The sequence below is a fragment of the Cervus elaphus genome, chromosome 16 (assembly GCF_910594005.1).
Source record: "Cervus elaphus chromosome 16, mCerEla1.1, whole genome shotgun sequence".
Taxonomy (NCBI): Eukaryota; Metazoa; Chordata; class Mammalia; order Artiodactyla; family Cervidae; genus Cervus; species Cervus elaphus.
In genome coordinates, this window is record NC_057830.1 from 37,213,308 (window position 1) to 37,229,351 (window position 16,044).

At 43.5% G+C, this 16,044-nt stretch overlaps 1 protein-coding gene across 1 annotated transcript in view; it reads right to left on the bottom strand.

Moving 5' to 3' along the window:
- Nucleotides 1-1,471, bottom strand: part of PPP2R2A (protein phosphatase 2 regulatory subunit Balpha) — a 77,709-nt gene extending 76,238 nt beyond the window's left edge. Inside the window, exon 1 of the mRNA XM_043927171.1 lies at nucleotides 1,150-1,471. Within this exon, the coding sequence (XP_043783106.1) occupies nucleotides 1,150-1,156 (7 nt within the window). The 5' untranslated portion in view covers nucleotides 1,157-1,471. The remainder of the gene's footprint in view (nucleotides 1-1,149) is intronic.
- Nucleotides 1,472-16,044: the final 14,573 nt, after the last annotated feature.

The following is a 16,044-nucleotide window of genomic DNA, read 5'->3' on the forward strand; positions in this document are numbered from 1 at the left end:
TGTGCAAAACAAAACAACTGTAATTTCACATAATTATTCAACGAGGCCAAAAAGCAACTTATTCACAGCAAACCCTAAGCCGATTCAACGTGTTAACTTTTTTACAGGTTTAGTGATCTGTCTAAATATTGATGTAAGCACAGAAAACGGGTTTAGTCCCTAAATGTTTCTATTCCACTTTCAAGCACGGAGGAAAATGTCCTGCATCTATCAAGACACTGGATCGAAATCTAGAATTGATTCTACTACATGAAGGACGATATTCAGCAACATCAAAATGTACAAAAATAATCCTCGAAGCAATTGCCTTTCTCCCCCTTCACCTCCATTCCTTGCTAAATATTCCAACCTGGTTTTCTCTCTGCATCTTTTTCCCCCTCCAAGCTTTTACCTAAATCTCTCCTCCGTTGGCTATTTATATCTCTGAACTCCACAACTATTTTAACTAACTCCATGAAACCCTTTTGGGAAAAGGACATCTGCACAAAAGCTAACATGCAAAACCTAAGTTTAAATTACATTTTTCACACAACTTGCTGTATTAGAGGCCTTTACATCTTTGGATGTAAAGGGTAAGAAACCAAAGGGAGAATGGTTCCAGACCCCCCAAAAAATTCAGGCTTAGTCTCAAAAATATACGTACCCACAGTGGAAAGAAATACACTATGTCCCCATTGTATTTTAACTTGTAAAGCACTCTTCCTTCTCGGTGCAAAATAGATTTATTTGTAGAAACACCGGAGAAGGCTTGCAGAAGGGAGAAAAATAGGAATTACCGGAAGGAAGAGCCGCAAAAAAGCCCCCCAGGGGGGCGCGGGGGCGGAGGTTTCTCCCGGCTCCCAGGCCGCAGGGACAAATCGGCGGTCGCCCCCACCCCGCCCCACCCACGCCTTACCCCTCGGCTCGCCGGCACACACCCCACCCCCACCCATGCCCAGGCGCCAGCCCTCATTTTAAAAGCCACTGCGATGCCACAGCGACCACTCGCCTCCCCAGAACCCTCCCCACCCCCACCCCACCCGACCAATTCCCTGAAATCCGAGGGGCGCCCCGTGGCTCTCCGACAGGCGCAGGCGGTCGCTAGGGGGTGATGGAGGGAGGAGGAAGGAAGCGGTGCCTTGTCAGTGGAGAGGGTGATTTCTCCTTTACCTGCCATGTTGCGCTGCAAATGGTGACCCGGCTGGGTTCCTCGGGGTCTCCGCTTCCTGAACTCACCCCCCTCACCTGGGGATGGGGGGGTAGAGAGGGCGGATGGCGGCGGATGGCACCTGTGGGGGGAGGGGGCAGGGGTCGGGGGAGAAGGAAGGAGGGGCGGGCAGACCAGGCGGCGGGATGGTGGATTTCACTCAGGGGCTTCCCCACTCTTGCTCCTTCTCCAGCGGCGGCGGCGGCGGCGGCGGCGGCTACGACAGCGACGGCGGCGGCAGCGGCAGGGCAGGCGACTCCACTTTCAAAATGGCGCCGGCTGGCCTGGCCAGTGACGTCACCCGGAGGGCGGAGCCGCCGGGCTGGGCCGGAGGGGCGGGGCGGGGCTGTGGAGGGGAGCGGAGGGGGAGGGGCGGGGGAGCTGCCCGGCGGGCTCCTGGCCCCGCCCCTTCCCGCCCCGCCCCGCCCCGCTCCGCCCGCTGCGTCCCAGCGGGCCTGGCCCGAGCGTTTCTGGTCCCTGGCTGTAACCTCCACTGTGCTCGCCCTGTCGGTCCCAGCCCGAGGTCCTGCTGCGCTTCGGTGCCCACACCTTCGCGCCAGTGCCTGCACTCTGGGCAGGCTCAGTGGTCCATTTAACGTGCTCGCTCGTAAGAGTTGATGGGGACCTGTGTCTTTTTAGAGAATACTCGTACTGTATTGCTACTTAAAATAATGACTATCGGGCAGCTCCGAGACCGGTAAAATAAAGGGACGGTGGTGCAGACTCGCTGCTCAGCCAAGGTGAAAGTTCGCGAATCTGAGAAGGACGTGGCTGGGCGGGTGCCATCTGGGTGAATTAAATTACCTTCTCTTGGACCCGGGAACGTAGGCGAGAGCCCTTGCTAAGTGAAGGCAGTTGAGAATGGTTTCAAAAAGGAAAACTGAGTTTGCTAGTAGATTATGGTCGAAAAGGTGACCCAGATCTGTTCCGCCAAAAGTGCAGAAACAGTAGTTAAGTGCTGAGCTCTGAAACCACGCAGCAGATTCTGACTCCACGCAGGAAATGAGGGTAACAATCCTACCTTATAGGATTGTTTCAAAGATTAAATGATTTGAGTACGTGATAAACGTGAGCTGCCGGTATTATTAGATTTGTATTGAAAGCATCTTCAGTGGAGTTAGAAGGTTTAAGGATAAAAATAAACTGGAAACACCCATCAGTCCAGAGAGGATGCGTACTTCTTTAAAAGATGGGCTAATAATGCATGCAGCCCCTAAAGACATACACATTACATATCTCAGTCTTTGCAATACTCCTACAGAATAGAGAACCACGATTTCCACATAAAAAACACCTCGAAAAACATCCAGGATTTGACCTTAAGGCAGAAAAGGGTGATAAGGCATTCAGAGACCAAAGGAAAGTTTATGATTGTCTGCACCTCCTCCACATTATTTCCACTTTCTGCGTAATTCTTCTTTTTGGGGGGGCGGAGAGATGGCTGTACTGGGTCTTTCTTGCTGCTGGGACTTTCCTCTAGTTGCGGGAGTGGGGAGCTTGGGCTCCTCTCTAGCCGCCGAGCTTGGGCTTCTCTTTGCTGTGGCTTATCTTGTGGAGCACTAGCTCTAGGGAGCCCTGGGCTTCAGCAGTTGCTGCTCCGGGCTCTAGAGCACAGGCTCAATAGCTGTGGCTCACAGGCTTAGTTGCTCCACGGCATGTGGAATCCTCCCAGACCAGGGATCAAACCTGTGTCTCCTGTTTTGGCAGGCCGACTTTTTACCACTGAGCCACCGGGAAAGCCCAGCTGCCTTATTGTTGATCTGCAGAAGAGTTTGATTGTAAACTGTTAGTCACTCAGTTGTGCCCGACTCTTTTTTGCAACTCCGTGAACTGTAGCCGTGCCAGGCTCCTCTGTCCATAGGGTTCTCCAGGCAAGATTACTGGAGTGGGTTGCCATTTCCTTCTCCAGGGGAGCTTCCTGACCCAGAGATCAAACCTGGGTCTCCTGCATTGCAGGTGGATTCTTTACCATCTGAGCAAAAAGCAAGTTTCAAAATTCCTCCAGATGGAACAGCTGCAGTGTTGTATTATGTCTCCATTTCTACATTAGTATTTCTCGCTTAACCAATGAACAAACCCAAACTAAAAATCCACCCTGTATAACTTTCAGCTACCTGTAAGATACAAAACTTCAATGCAAAAAAAGAAAAAAAAACTTCAATGCAGTGTGTCATCTAGATTGTTGTACAGTTAATCTTCAGTTCCAGGGTCATTTGTTCCCATTTCTTTGTGATCAGTTCTTGGAGTTGTGGCAGCTCATGCCCTGGGTATACTCTTGTCATCAAGTAGTTTATGTCTCCACATGGTGTTTGAATATCTATAAGACAGCTTACAGATTATGGCTCAGAATATTATCTATGGCCCTTTGAGAAAGAACTAAAAGTCCTTAACTATGCTTAATGAGTACGTTATTCTTATTTAGTCTCCTTCGATTGTTTTCCTTTGTTTCCCTATTTCTCTGATTAAATTTATTCTTGACTAAAGTTTTCCACAGACAAAAGACAGGTTGAGGACTCAGGAGGGGTTGGGGGGGGGTGCCGAGGGGGTTCGGGCAGGACCATAGGATCCTGCTCCCTTTCACCTTCAGCTGTGTTGGGTATCCTTCCGATCTAATGCCCTTCTCTCTTACTTGATTATGTTAGAATCACCTAAATATGTGTCTGTTACTAGACTGAGTTCTGTGAGGGCAGGAGATTTGTTTTAATCATCTCCATATCATCAGCCACATAATTTGTTGGATTGGTGGATGAATGAATACATCTCTCTGGTTTAGGAAGGAAAATGCTGACCTGTTGGCTCCTTACTGCTTTGCTGTTGTTTAGTCACTCAGTCATGTACAACTGTTTTTGTGACCCCATGGTCCGGACTGTGGCTCCTCTGTCCATGAGATTTCCCAGGTATGAATACTCGAGTGGGTTGCCATTTCTTTCTCTAAGGGATCTTCCCTACCCACGGCTCCTGCATGGCAGGTAGATTCTTTACTGCTGAACCACCAGGTCATATTATAAATTGAGTGGGTGTTTTCACTCACCCTTCTTAATCCTGGAAGAAAGAGACATTTTACAAATTATCCTGGTCATGCCAATCTACATTTGTTAGGCAGTAATTGTTTCAATATGTAAGTTGCTTCTAGGTAGTCATCCCCACTACTTCCACTGGTCCTATGTCCCTGAATACATATTACCCAAGAGAATCCCATAGGGCACCGTTCCCTCACTCACATGAACCACGTACTATTATGCAAGCATTTTTCCACGTGAGCCTGAGCCAGAACATCAACAACTGACCGCATGTAAGATGTACAAAGTAATAGTTGCCAGCAGAACTGGGTTTGGCTTAGTTAAACCAAGAGAAAAATTCCCTCTGGGTTTTCCTGAGGTGGTCCTACAAAGACTGTAAGGCCTGGACATGTTTTGCTTACAATCTGAACCGAAGACTTGAAGGACAACCACAATCTCACCAGTAGGACATAGATAACAAGACTTATCTGTGGGTTTTTGCAAGACGGCTTTTTAAAGAATATTATGTGATGAGGGGAGAATCACTTGAAGGTTGTTCTTTTCCTAGGAGTTAGATGAACACAAACCTCCTCCTCAGTAAATAGAAGTGGCATTATTAAGTGCTCCTTTCCTCTAGGCGATTAGGACTTACGGTGCCTAGGAAAGATCATCAACTCAAAGGTAAGAGGAGAGGTCCCTGGGGATTCCCTGGCTGTCCAGTGGTCAAGATTCCACACTTCCTCTGCAGAGGGCACGGGTCTGATCCCTGGTTGGAAAGATCCTGCATGCCATGCAGTATGGCCAAAAAATAAGTAAAAATGAAAGTGAGAGCTTCCTGATTAGAAAATGATTTGGTTTAGGAACTGTATTCAATATCCTGTGATAAACTATAATGGTAAAAATATGAAAAAGAATATATATGTGCTTAGCTGAATCACTTTGCTGTACCACAGAAATTAACACATTAGAAATCAACTATACTTGAATAAAATAAATTTAAGAAAAATAAAATAATATGGTTTAAAATTCTGGCATACCCATCAGGGTCATGCTTTCTGATATGGAGCAGGTTCAGGGACTTTACAGGGAATATTATAAGTGGTGCGTATGTTCAGACTCTCAGTCACGACCGACTCTTTGTGACCCCATGGACTGTAGCCTGCCAGGCTCCTCTGTCATGGAATTCTCCAGGCAAGAATATTGGAGTGGGCTGCAATTTTCTCCTTCAGGGGATCTTTCAGACCCAGGGATCAAACCCCAGTCTCTTATGTCTTCTATATTGCCAGGCAGATTCTTTACCCCTAGCATTACCTGGAAAGCCCATTATAAGCAGATGTCAGCATTTTTTACATAATTTCTTAATATTTACAAATTTGGCCTGAAAGACAGTTTCCCAAAACTATTCATTCCACAATATTCATGATGTAGACCTCACTGTCAAGATGCCCTCCAATGTTCATTTTGTCTTTGCTTAGGAACTTCCAATTAACCAAGAACTAAAATCTACTCTATTTTTAGATAGCTATAATCACTGTCATTCTTCCCTATATTATACAGAAATGTATTAATACCTCACTGCAGCTTTATTCTGCAAACTCTGACCCTCCCACAAGGGACCTCTTCAACGTGAACGCAAATGTGGTTTAGATACTGGAATAGAACTACGTCTCCCACATTTTCTCTTTTCCACAATAATCAACTTAACTTCTTCAAAACCTCCTTCCTTGATCCAGATTTGGTCTATGTATCAATGCATTATCTCAGTCAATATCCTCTGTATAAAATCGAATTATTCCAAATGTATCATACAGGGATGCTCAGAAATAAATATAACAATTCAGGCCCAACAATTACCCATTTGAGTAAAACTGTTACCTGCCCTCTTCTGTGCAAACTCTATTTCCCTTAATGGTGCCAGGAGCCCATTGGACTTGATAATCAAATATTGTAATTTGGGGAACTTTCCTGGTGTTTTTTGGTTTTTTTTTTTTTTCTGGTGGTTAAGATTAACTTTCCTGGTTAAGATTTTAGCTTCCATTGCAGGGAGTATGGGTTTGATCCCCAGATTGGGGAACTAAGATTCCACATGCCTCACAGCCAAAAACTAAAGCATGAAACAGAAGCCATACTGTAAGAAATTCAGAAAAGACTTAAAAAGTAGCCCACATCAAAAAGTCTTTAAAAAAATATTGTGATCTAGGCCCTTTTATATGCATAGGTGTTTATACATAGCTCCTTAATCTTTCTTCCTAATGGCTCATTTTTTGGATTGATACGTATTATCTGGAACATAGTAGGAACTTGATAAATATTTGAATAAACAAATACAAAGTTCTTTCTTTTTCTCCTTCATAAGTGATACCTTAAAAAATATTTTATTTATTTATTTGGCTGCTGCCAGGTCTTGCGGCTCACAGAATTTCTAGCTGTGGCATGTGGGACCGGGGATTGAATCCAGGCCAACTGCACTGGGAGCTTGGAGACTTATCCTCTGGACTACCAGGGAAGTTCCTATAACTGAGATTTTATTGGTAATAGTTTGGTGATCAATTCATAGAAATGACAATTAATTTGCACAGAAAGTCTAAAAAGCCATGTAGTTGTAATTCTTTCTAGAGAATTATTCCAAAGATTTTTCAGCTTAAGATTTGGTGGCAAAATGTTTTTTAAAAGAGGATATCAAGGAATTTCCTGGCAGTCCGGTGGTTCAGATCAGTTCAGTTCAGTTCAGTTGATCAGTTGTGTACAACTCTTTGCGACCGCATGGACTGCAGCACGCCAGGCTTCCTTGTCCATCACCAACTCCTGGAGCTTGCTCAAACTCATGTCCATCAAGTCAGTGATGGCCACCCAACCATCTTGTCTTTTGTTGTCCCCTTCTCCTCCTGCCTTCAATCTTTCCCAGCATCAGGGTCTTTTCCAATGAGTCAGTTCTTCACATCAGGTGGCCAAAGTCCAGTGGTTAGGGCTCCACAATTCTACTGCAGAGGGCATGGGTTTGATCCCTGGTTAGGGAACTAAGATCCCAGCAGCTGCCTGGTGCAGCCAAAAAAAAAAAAAAGAAAGATTTCAGATATATTGTCTTAAGGCATTTATAAGTTCTTATATCCAGAGCCCTGTTATTTCATGATTATCGGTCACATTACATGCTCAAAAATTTGTACATTACACATTAACAAATTATTAGCAAAAAGTGTACTACCACAACCAAAGATAATATGTCTAACAGGGTAAGCCTCTTAAAAAGAGAGCTTCCAGGCTCCAACTCCAAATATTTTGATTTACTAGGTCTCTTAAGCTTCTACCAACCCCATTTCTGAGTATATATCCAAGGGGAATTAAATTAATTAAAGAATTATCTGTGCTATCAAGTTCATTGTAACATTATTCATAATAGCCAAACTCCAAAACAAATCTTAGAGTCTGTCAACAGAAGGATGAATTTTTAAAATGTGATGTACATATAGGAATATCATTCAGCCTTGAAAAGGAGATCCTGCCGTTGGAAACAATATAGATGAAACTGGAAGGCATTATACTAAGTGAAAAGCCAGATGCAGAAAGCAAATACTGTATGATGTCAATTATAGGTAAATCTAAAACTGTGAGTCAAACTCACAGAAGCAGAGAGTAGAATGGTGGTTGCCAGGGGCTAGAGGTAAAGAGCAATAGGGAGATGTTAGTCAAAGGGTACAAAGTTGCAGTTATGTAGGATGAATGAGTTCTGGAGATCTGATGTGCAGCATGATGACTATAGTTAATATTACATTTAGGGACTTCCCTGGTGGTCCAGTGGTTAAGCCTCTGCACGTCCACTACAGGGGGCACAGGTATGATCGATTCCTGATCCAGGAACTGCTGTAAGATCCCGGATGCCATGATCTTTTTTGGCATGGCCAAAAAAGAAAGTTTTGCCGAGACAGTAGATTTCAGATGCGCTCATTACACACACACACACACACACACACACACACACCAGTAACTATGTGAGGTGATGGATACATTAATGAGCTAGATTGTAGTTATCATTTCACTCTTTGTGTATAAAATGCCATAGTGAATACCTTACATATATACAGTTTTTATCAGTCACTCAATCCTCTAGGTGAATCTGATGTGCAGTCAAATTTGAGAATCACTGATTTAGTATATCCACACTTTTGATCAACATGCTATAAAGTGTCTGATGGAAATCATTAATAGCAAATGTTGAGGGTCAGGCTGCTTACCGCAGATATACAGAGCAGTGTTCCTCCACCTATTTTCCACCTGTTTTCTATTTTAAGTATTCTATGGGAAAAAAAGGATTCTATGGTCAAAAATGTTGGGGAACATGAGGTATAAATGGGTTCTTTACTGTGTGACTTTTTAAATATACAGTTGACCCTTGAGCAACACTGGAGTTAGAGGTGCCAACCCTCTGCACAGTTGAAAATCTGCCTTTAGCTTGTAGTCGGCCCTCTGCCAATGCATCTCCTCCCATCCGAGTTTCTGAGCCACGGATTCAACCAATCATAGATGGTGTTGTACTGTAGTATTTACTATTGAAAAAAAAATCTGCCAATTAGTGAAGCTGTGCAGTTCAAACGTGTGTTGTTCAGGGGTCAACAGTACATTGTGAATCTGCAGCAGAAAAGATCTCACATGGAAACATCACCAAACTTAGGGGACAAGAGACTTTGATCCATGAGCCAGAGTTATTTGAGTATAATCATTCAATAGTGAAGTAGCTTAAATGAAGAAGAACCTAAACTCACATTTCTCCGTATTTTCATATAAGTAAAAAAATATTTCACTGTTATTCCTTCCTTTTTTTTTTTTTTTCCTTTTTATCTTGCCCTAAAAATGCTCTGATGTTCCTTCACTCATTGCTGTGGTTGCTTACACTGGCTTTTAAGAGCTGATTGTTAAAATTTTCAGGAATTTTGTGAGCTGGTTGTTAAAAGAAAGAAATACATCCATTATTAAAAATAAATTAGATGGACTTCCCTGGTGATCCAGTGGTTAAGACTCCAAGATTCTACTGTAGGAGAATGGATTCAATCCCTGGTCAGGGAACTTAACATCCTGGATGCCTCTTGGAGTGGTCAAAAATAAATAAATAAATAATAAAAACTTACAATTAAATCATGTAAGTTACAAACAATGGTAATAAGTAATAAATATTCAAATTTCATCATTTCCCAATTATTCTACTACATCTTACTACTTATTAGGCTCTTGGGGTTATTTATGTCTGTTGTATTTGTAGGGAACTGGGAACTGGTCTTGATGGGAATATTTACACCCCAGAAATAAGCAAATTCTAGGGTCCCCTCCATCCCACATCAAAAAGTTGGGAAAAGTTGCTAAACATTTACTGGTACATCACTGTCCATTCACTGGGCAGCAGCATTCCTACATAATAAATCTCTATCTGACAGTTATCCTCTGCTTTCCTTCCTAATCAGCGTTATTTTTTACCCTAAAGTGTTTCATTGCATTGATGTATTTCAGTTATGATGAGCCTCATCTCCATAATAAGTCTGAACTTTTTATTTTAAAATTCCAATTTTAGGGTAGTTCCCTGGTGGTCCTGTGGTTAAAACTCTGCGCTCTCACTGCTGGGGTCCTAGGTTCCACCTCTAGTCAGGTAACTAACATCCCACAAGCCACTCCAAGCAGCCAAAAAAAAAAAAAAAATTTCGGTTTTAAGATATTTACTGAAACAAGCCTGTGCATTGGGTATGAATCTTTTTCCTATCAAGACGGCAAATAGGGATGTTTGAACATGTGTGGTCATGAATAAAGATGACTAAACAACATCAAAAGGTATCAATGCTTACAAATTAAAGTTGTTTTTGAGTTGCAATAAAGGTCAATTTGACATTCTTGAAACTGTTACTTATTCATTTCTAACTCTCCTGCCAGTTAGTGTTGCTTCCATAATTTCCCCCAGACATCCATCCATGACTCTGCTCCAATGTTTGATAATGTACTTTAGGACTTACTTAGGTTATTGTTTCTATGCTTCAACCTCAGTTTGGACATCTGTTATATAAAGTTTATTGTTAATACGTTACCTTTATCCTGTCCTATGCATATCTAACTCAGAGCATTCTGTAGTTAAGTCATAAAAAATTCTTGAGTGCTAATTGTTCTTCCGAGCCCTCTGGCAGGAGAATTGGCATTGTCCTTCATCCTTGATAGCTTAGTTGGTAAAGAATCCATCTGCAATGCAGAAGACCCCGGTTTGATTCCTGGGTCAGGTAGATCTGCTGGAGAAGGGATAGGCTACTCACTCCAGTATTCTTGGGTTTCCCTTATGGCTCAGCTGGTAAAGAATCTGCCTGCAATGTGGGAGACCTGGGTTTGATCCCTAGGTTGGGAAGATCCCCTGGAGAAGGGAAAGGCTACCCACTCCAGTATTCTGGCCTGGAGAATTACATGGACTGTATAGTCCACGGAGTCATAAAAAGTCGGACATGGCTGAGTGACTTTCACTTTCACTTTTCATCCTTCTACCAGATTCATCAACAACAGTGATGAAGCAGCTCTTCCATGAGTTCTTTTTTTAAAATGTTTTTTTGTTTACTTATTTTTGGCTGTGCTGGCTCTTCACTGTTGCACATGGGCTTTCTCTAGTTGCAATGAGTGGGGGGGATTATCCTCTAGTTGAGGTATAGGGGCTCTGTAGTTGTGGTGCTCGGGCTTAGCTGCCCGAGTCATGTGGAATCTTCCTGGACCAGGGATTGAACCCCTTGTTCCCTTCATTGGCTGCTGCTGCTGCTCAGTCATTCAGTCGTGTCTGACTCTTTGTGACCCCATGGACTGTAGCCCACCAGGCTCCTCTGTCCATGGGATATCCCAGGCAAGAATACTGGAGTGGGTTGCCATTTCCTTCTCCAGGGGATTGTCCTGACCCAAGGATCAAACCCATGTCTCTTGCATCTCCTGCACTGGCAGGCAGATTCTTAACCAATGGACCACCAGCGTAGTTCCTGTGAGTTCTTAATTACACATACTTCCTTACTTACACACATTCTTAGCCATGGAACACTCAACCCCAAATCCTAGATCTTTGATGTAGGATGAACAGACTTTCTATTCATCAGTTTCACACTATTTAGATAAGCTATTGGGTCTGATAAGCTATTGGGTAATTACTGTGGCTCAGACGGGAAAGCGTCTGCCTACAATGTGGGAGACCCAGGTTCAATCCCTGGGTCAGGAAGATCCTCTGGAGAAGGAAAGGGCAACCCACTCCAGTACTCTTTCCTGGAAAATCCCATGGACAAAGGAGCCTGGTAGGCTACAGTCCATGGGGTTGCAAAGAGTTGGACACGACTGAGCAACTTTACTTTCACTTTTCACTTTCATTGGGTCTGATACATTCAAGAACCTGGGGGTTCTCTAATATTGATCACTGGATCCTATTCAACCATATCCAAGTTCAGTCCATGTTGCTTCGAGGCCCTTCAGCAACAGTCAGTTTAATTGTCATTTAACCACCCAGAAAATAGCCTTTGATATTGACACACACGTTTGCCAGTGTCCAACCTCAACAGTAGCTCTCCTGAATTCAAACACTGGTCCAACAATGAGTCTGCCTTAAGCACTGAAAGCTCCTGAAGGATGGGGGGCAAGGGTTGCCAGTGCAGGTCTTCCTACGTTCACCATGCAAGTATCTGAGTGAGCTGAAACCCTGCTCATCTCAGCTTTTACCACAATTCAGGTTTCAAACCTCACATTATTATTTATGACAACAAAATCAGCAATAATATCTTTCATTTGAACAGCTTTGCCATGTGCATTATCTCAAAGATGTTCATAAGATAAATGAGGACACCTTGGGGTTCTAAGAGATAAAGGCATTTGTTATTCAATGCTGACAGCTTGTTTGAGGTCACCCAGCTGGTTAGTGGAGAGGCTGGGAGCTGGGAACCAGTTTTGGGCTCTATCCACTCAATCTAGTGTTTCTCCTGTCATCCCTCCCAGTTGCTTATTTCTCTGTTATTTTCCTTGGTATCGTATTTTGTCCAGAACACTTACGGAAGATATGTCCTCAAATACACATAGTTTAAAAACAAGCTGAGACTTCCCTGGTGATCTAGTGGTTATGGTCTGTGCTCTCAATACAGGGACCCTGGGTTCGATTCCTGGTCAGAGAATTAGATCCCACATGCCACAGCTAAATTTCTATGTGCTGCAACTAAGACCCAGTTCAGCCAGGAAAAAAAAAAAACAACAACAAAAACACACACACACACAAAAACACTCAAACTAGAATTGGTCAAGTAAAAATTCCTTGAGGGTAACACATATAAACTCTCTTGTGACCCCCATGGACTATAGCCTGCCAGGTGCCTCTGTCCATGGGATTCTCCAAGCAAGAATTCTGGAGTGGATTGCCATTTCCTCTCCAGAGGATCTTCCCGACCCAGGAATCGAACCTGGGTCTCCTGTATTGCAGGCAAATTCTTTACTAACTGAACTTTGAGGGAAGCCCCAATGCACATAAACTCACCTATGAAGCTCCAAAATAATAGTCTAATATGAGTGTACCTCTCATCTTTAGTTATTTGTTTTTTTAATATTTTTTTTTTATTTGACTGCACTGGGTTTTAGCTGCAGGATGCAGGCTCTTAGTTGCGGCACATGGGACCTAGTTCCCTGACCAGGGATGGAACCTGGGCCACCTGCATTGGAAGCTTGGAGTCTTAGCCACTGGACCATCAGGGAGGTTCCCCCTTCATCTTTAGAACAGACTTCCCTCTCGCCCCCTAAAAGCTTATAAACACTTCCACCAACACTTGAAGATGGCTTTAGAGAAAATTGAAAGCTTAATGAATCACATCCAGCTTACACTTAATAGACCTGCAAAACCTCTCTGACATGGTATGTTGGTAGCTTTGCAGGAAAAATTTAAATATAATGACTTCTTAATTTGGAAGGCAATAACGCTACAACAAAAGTTAAACTTCAAAATTGCTTTTGGCAAGGGAAATTAGCTGAGGCACCTCTTTGCACATGCTATTTGAAGCACCCACCTCCACAACCTAACCTCCTCCACCATAGCAAAGTTCACAATCCCCACCAAACTTCAAAAGAAAAAATCTATGGTTCTTTAGAAGGTCACAAGAGGATGCTATCAAGTGCCCCACCTATGTCTGCTGCCAGAGTCCTTTCCAACCTAAGAAGGTTTCCATCCATCTCAAGTACTTGCCTCAACAATTTGGCCTCTTTGATTAAAGAATCAGATTGGATCCCCGGGTTGGAAGATCCCTGGAGAAGAAAATGGCAACCTACTCCAGTATTCTTGCCTGGGAAATTCCATGGACTCCAGAGGACCCTGGTGTCTTACAGTCCATGGGTCGCAAAGAGTCAGACATGATTGAGCGCACACAGACATAAACCCCACTATAGGTTTCCTGGCCCCAGGCAACTCATTCAGGGGAAAATACTGCTTTGTGCCTGGAGGGAGAGGCTGATCAAAATGACGCCGTGATAAGGTAGCAATCAGTTCAGTTCAGTTCAGTCACTTAGTCGTGTCTGACTCTTTGCAACCCCATGGACTGCAGCATGCCAGGCTTCCCTGTCCATCACCAACTCCTGGAGTTTACTCAAACTCATGTCCATTGAGTTGGTGATGCCATCCAACCATCTCATCCTCTGATGTCCCGTTCTCCTCTTGCCTTCAATCTTTCCCAGCATCAGGGTCTTTTCCAATGAGTCAGTTCTTCACATCAGGTGGCCAAAGTATTGGAGTTTCAGCTTCAGCATCAGTCCTCCCAATGAATATTCAAGACTGATTTCCTTTAGGGTGGACTGGTTGGATCTCCTTGCTGTCCAAGGGGCTCTCAAGAGTCTTCTCCAACGCCACAGTTCAAAAGTATCAATTCTTCGGTGCTCAGCTTTCTTTACGGTCCAACTCTCACATCCATACATGACTACTGGAAAATCCATAGCTTTGACTAGATAGATCTTTGTTGGCAAAGTAATATCTTTGCTTTTTAATACGCTGCTAGGTTGGTCATAACTTTTCTTCCAAGGAGCAAGCATATTTTAATTTCATGGCTGCAGTCACCATCTGCAGTGATTTTGGAGCCCCCCAATAATAAAGTCTGACACTGTTTCCATTGCTTCCCCATCTGTTTGCCACGAAGTGATGGCACCAGATGCCATGATCTTAGTTTTCTGGGTGTTGAGTTTTAAGCTAACTTTTTCACTCTCCTCTTTAACTTTCATCAAGAGGCTCTTTAGTTCCTTTTTGCTTTCTGCCATAAGGGTGGTGTCATCTGCATATCCAAGGTAATTGATATTTCTTCTGGAAATCTTGATTCCAGCTTGTGCTTCCTCCAGCCCAGCATTTCTCATGGTGTACTCTGCATATAAGTTAAATAAGCAGGGTGACAATATACAGCCTTGACATACTCCTTTCTTGATTTAGAACCAATCCATTGTTCCATGTCCAGTTCTAACTGTTGCTTCTTGACCAGCATACAGATTTCTCAGGAGGCAGGTCAGGTGGTCTGGTATCCCCATCTCTTGAAGAATTTTCCACACTATATTGTGATCCACACAGTCAAAGGCTTTGGCATAGTCAATAAAGCAGAAATAGATGTTTCTCTGTAACTCTCTTGCTTTTTCGATGATCCAGCGGATGTTGGCAATTTGATCTCTGGTTCCTCTGCCTTTTCTAAATCCAGCTTGAACATCTGGAAGTTCATGGTTCGTGTACTATTGAAGCCTGACTTGGAGAATTTTGAGATTACTTTGCTAGTGTGTGAGATGAGTGCAATTGTGCGGTAGTTTGAGCATTCTTTGGCATTGCCTTTCTTTGGGATTGGAATGAAAACTGACCTTTTCCAGTCCTGTGGCCACTGCTGAGTTTTCCAAATTTGCTGGCATATTGAGTGCAGCACTTTCACAGCACCATCTTTTAGGATTTGAAATAGCTCAACTGGAATTCTGTCACCTCCACTAGCTTTGTTCATAGCGATGCTTCCTAAGGCCCACTTGACTTCACACTCCAGGATATCTGTCTCTGGGTGAGTCATCACACCATCGTGATTATCTGGGTCATGAAAATTTTTTTTGTATAGTACTTCTGTTAGTCTGCCACCTCTTCTTAGTATCTTCTGCTTCTGTTAGGTCCATACCATTTCTGTCCTTTATTGTGGCCATCTTTGCATGAAATATTCCCTTGGTATCTCTGATTCTCTTGAAGAGATCTCTAGTCTTTCCCATTCTGTTGTTTTCCTCTATTTCTTTGCATTGATCACTTAGGAAGCCTTTCTTATCTCTCCTTGCTATTCTTTGGAAATCCAATAAAATTGGAAAACAGTGCCACAGATAAAGAATAAATGGGCTTGGGACTTCTCTGGCAGTCCAGTGGTTGAGAATCTGCCTGCCAATGCAGGTGACATAGGTTTGATCCCTGGCCCAGGATGCTCCCGTATGCCTAGAGGCAACTAAGCTCATAGGACTGCGCCCGAGTCCTAGAGCCCGTGCTCCACAAGAGAAGCCACTGCAAGGAGAAGCCCATGCACCACAACTAGAGAGCAGCCTCTGCTCATTGCAACCAGGGAAGGCCTGTGTACAGCCACAAAGACCCAGGGCAGCCAAAAATAAATAACTAGGCTTAAGCTATTTCCATTTAGCAGAAGTACTCTAACAGCCAACTCAGTAAAGAGCACCAGTGCTTGGTAAGTTGCTCATTTAAGATCATTGAATTAACCAGATGCTATGTTAGGAAATCTGAAGGTGAGACAGCAACACCTGGGTGGATGTTGATGTATTGATAACCGAGAGCTAAATATTTTAAAGGGGTTGTGTTGACTGACTCCTGTTCCCAGTTGGTCCCAACCATGATGAGAA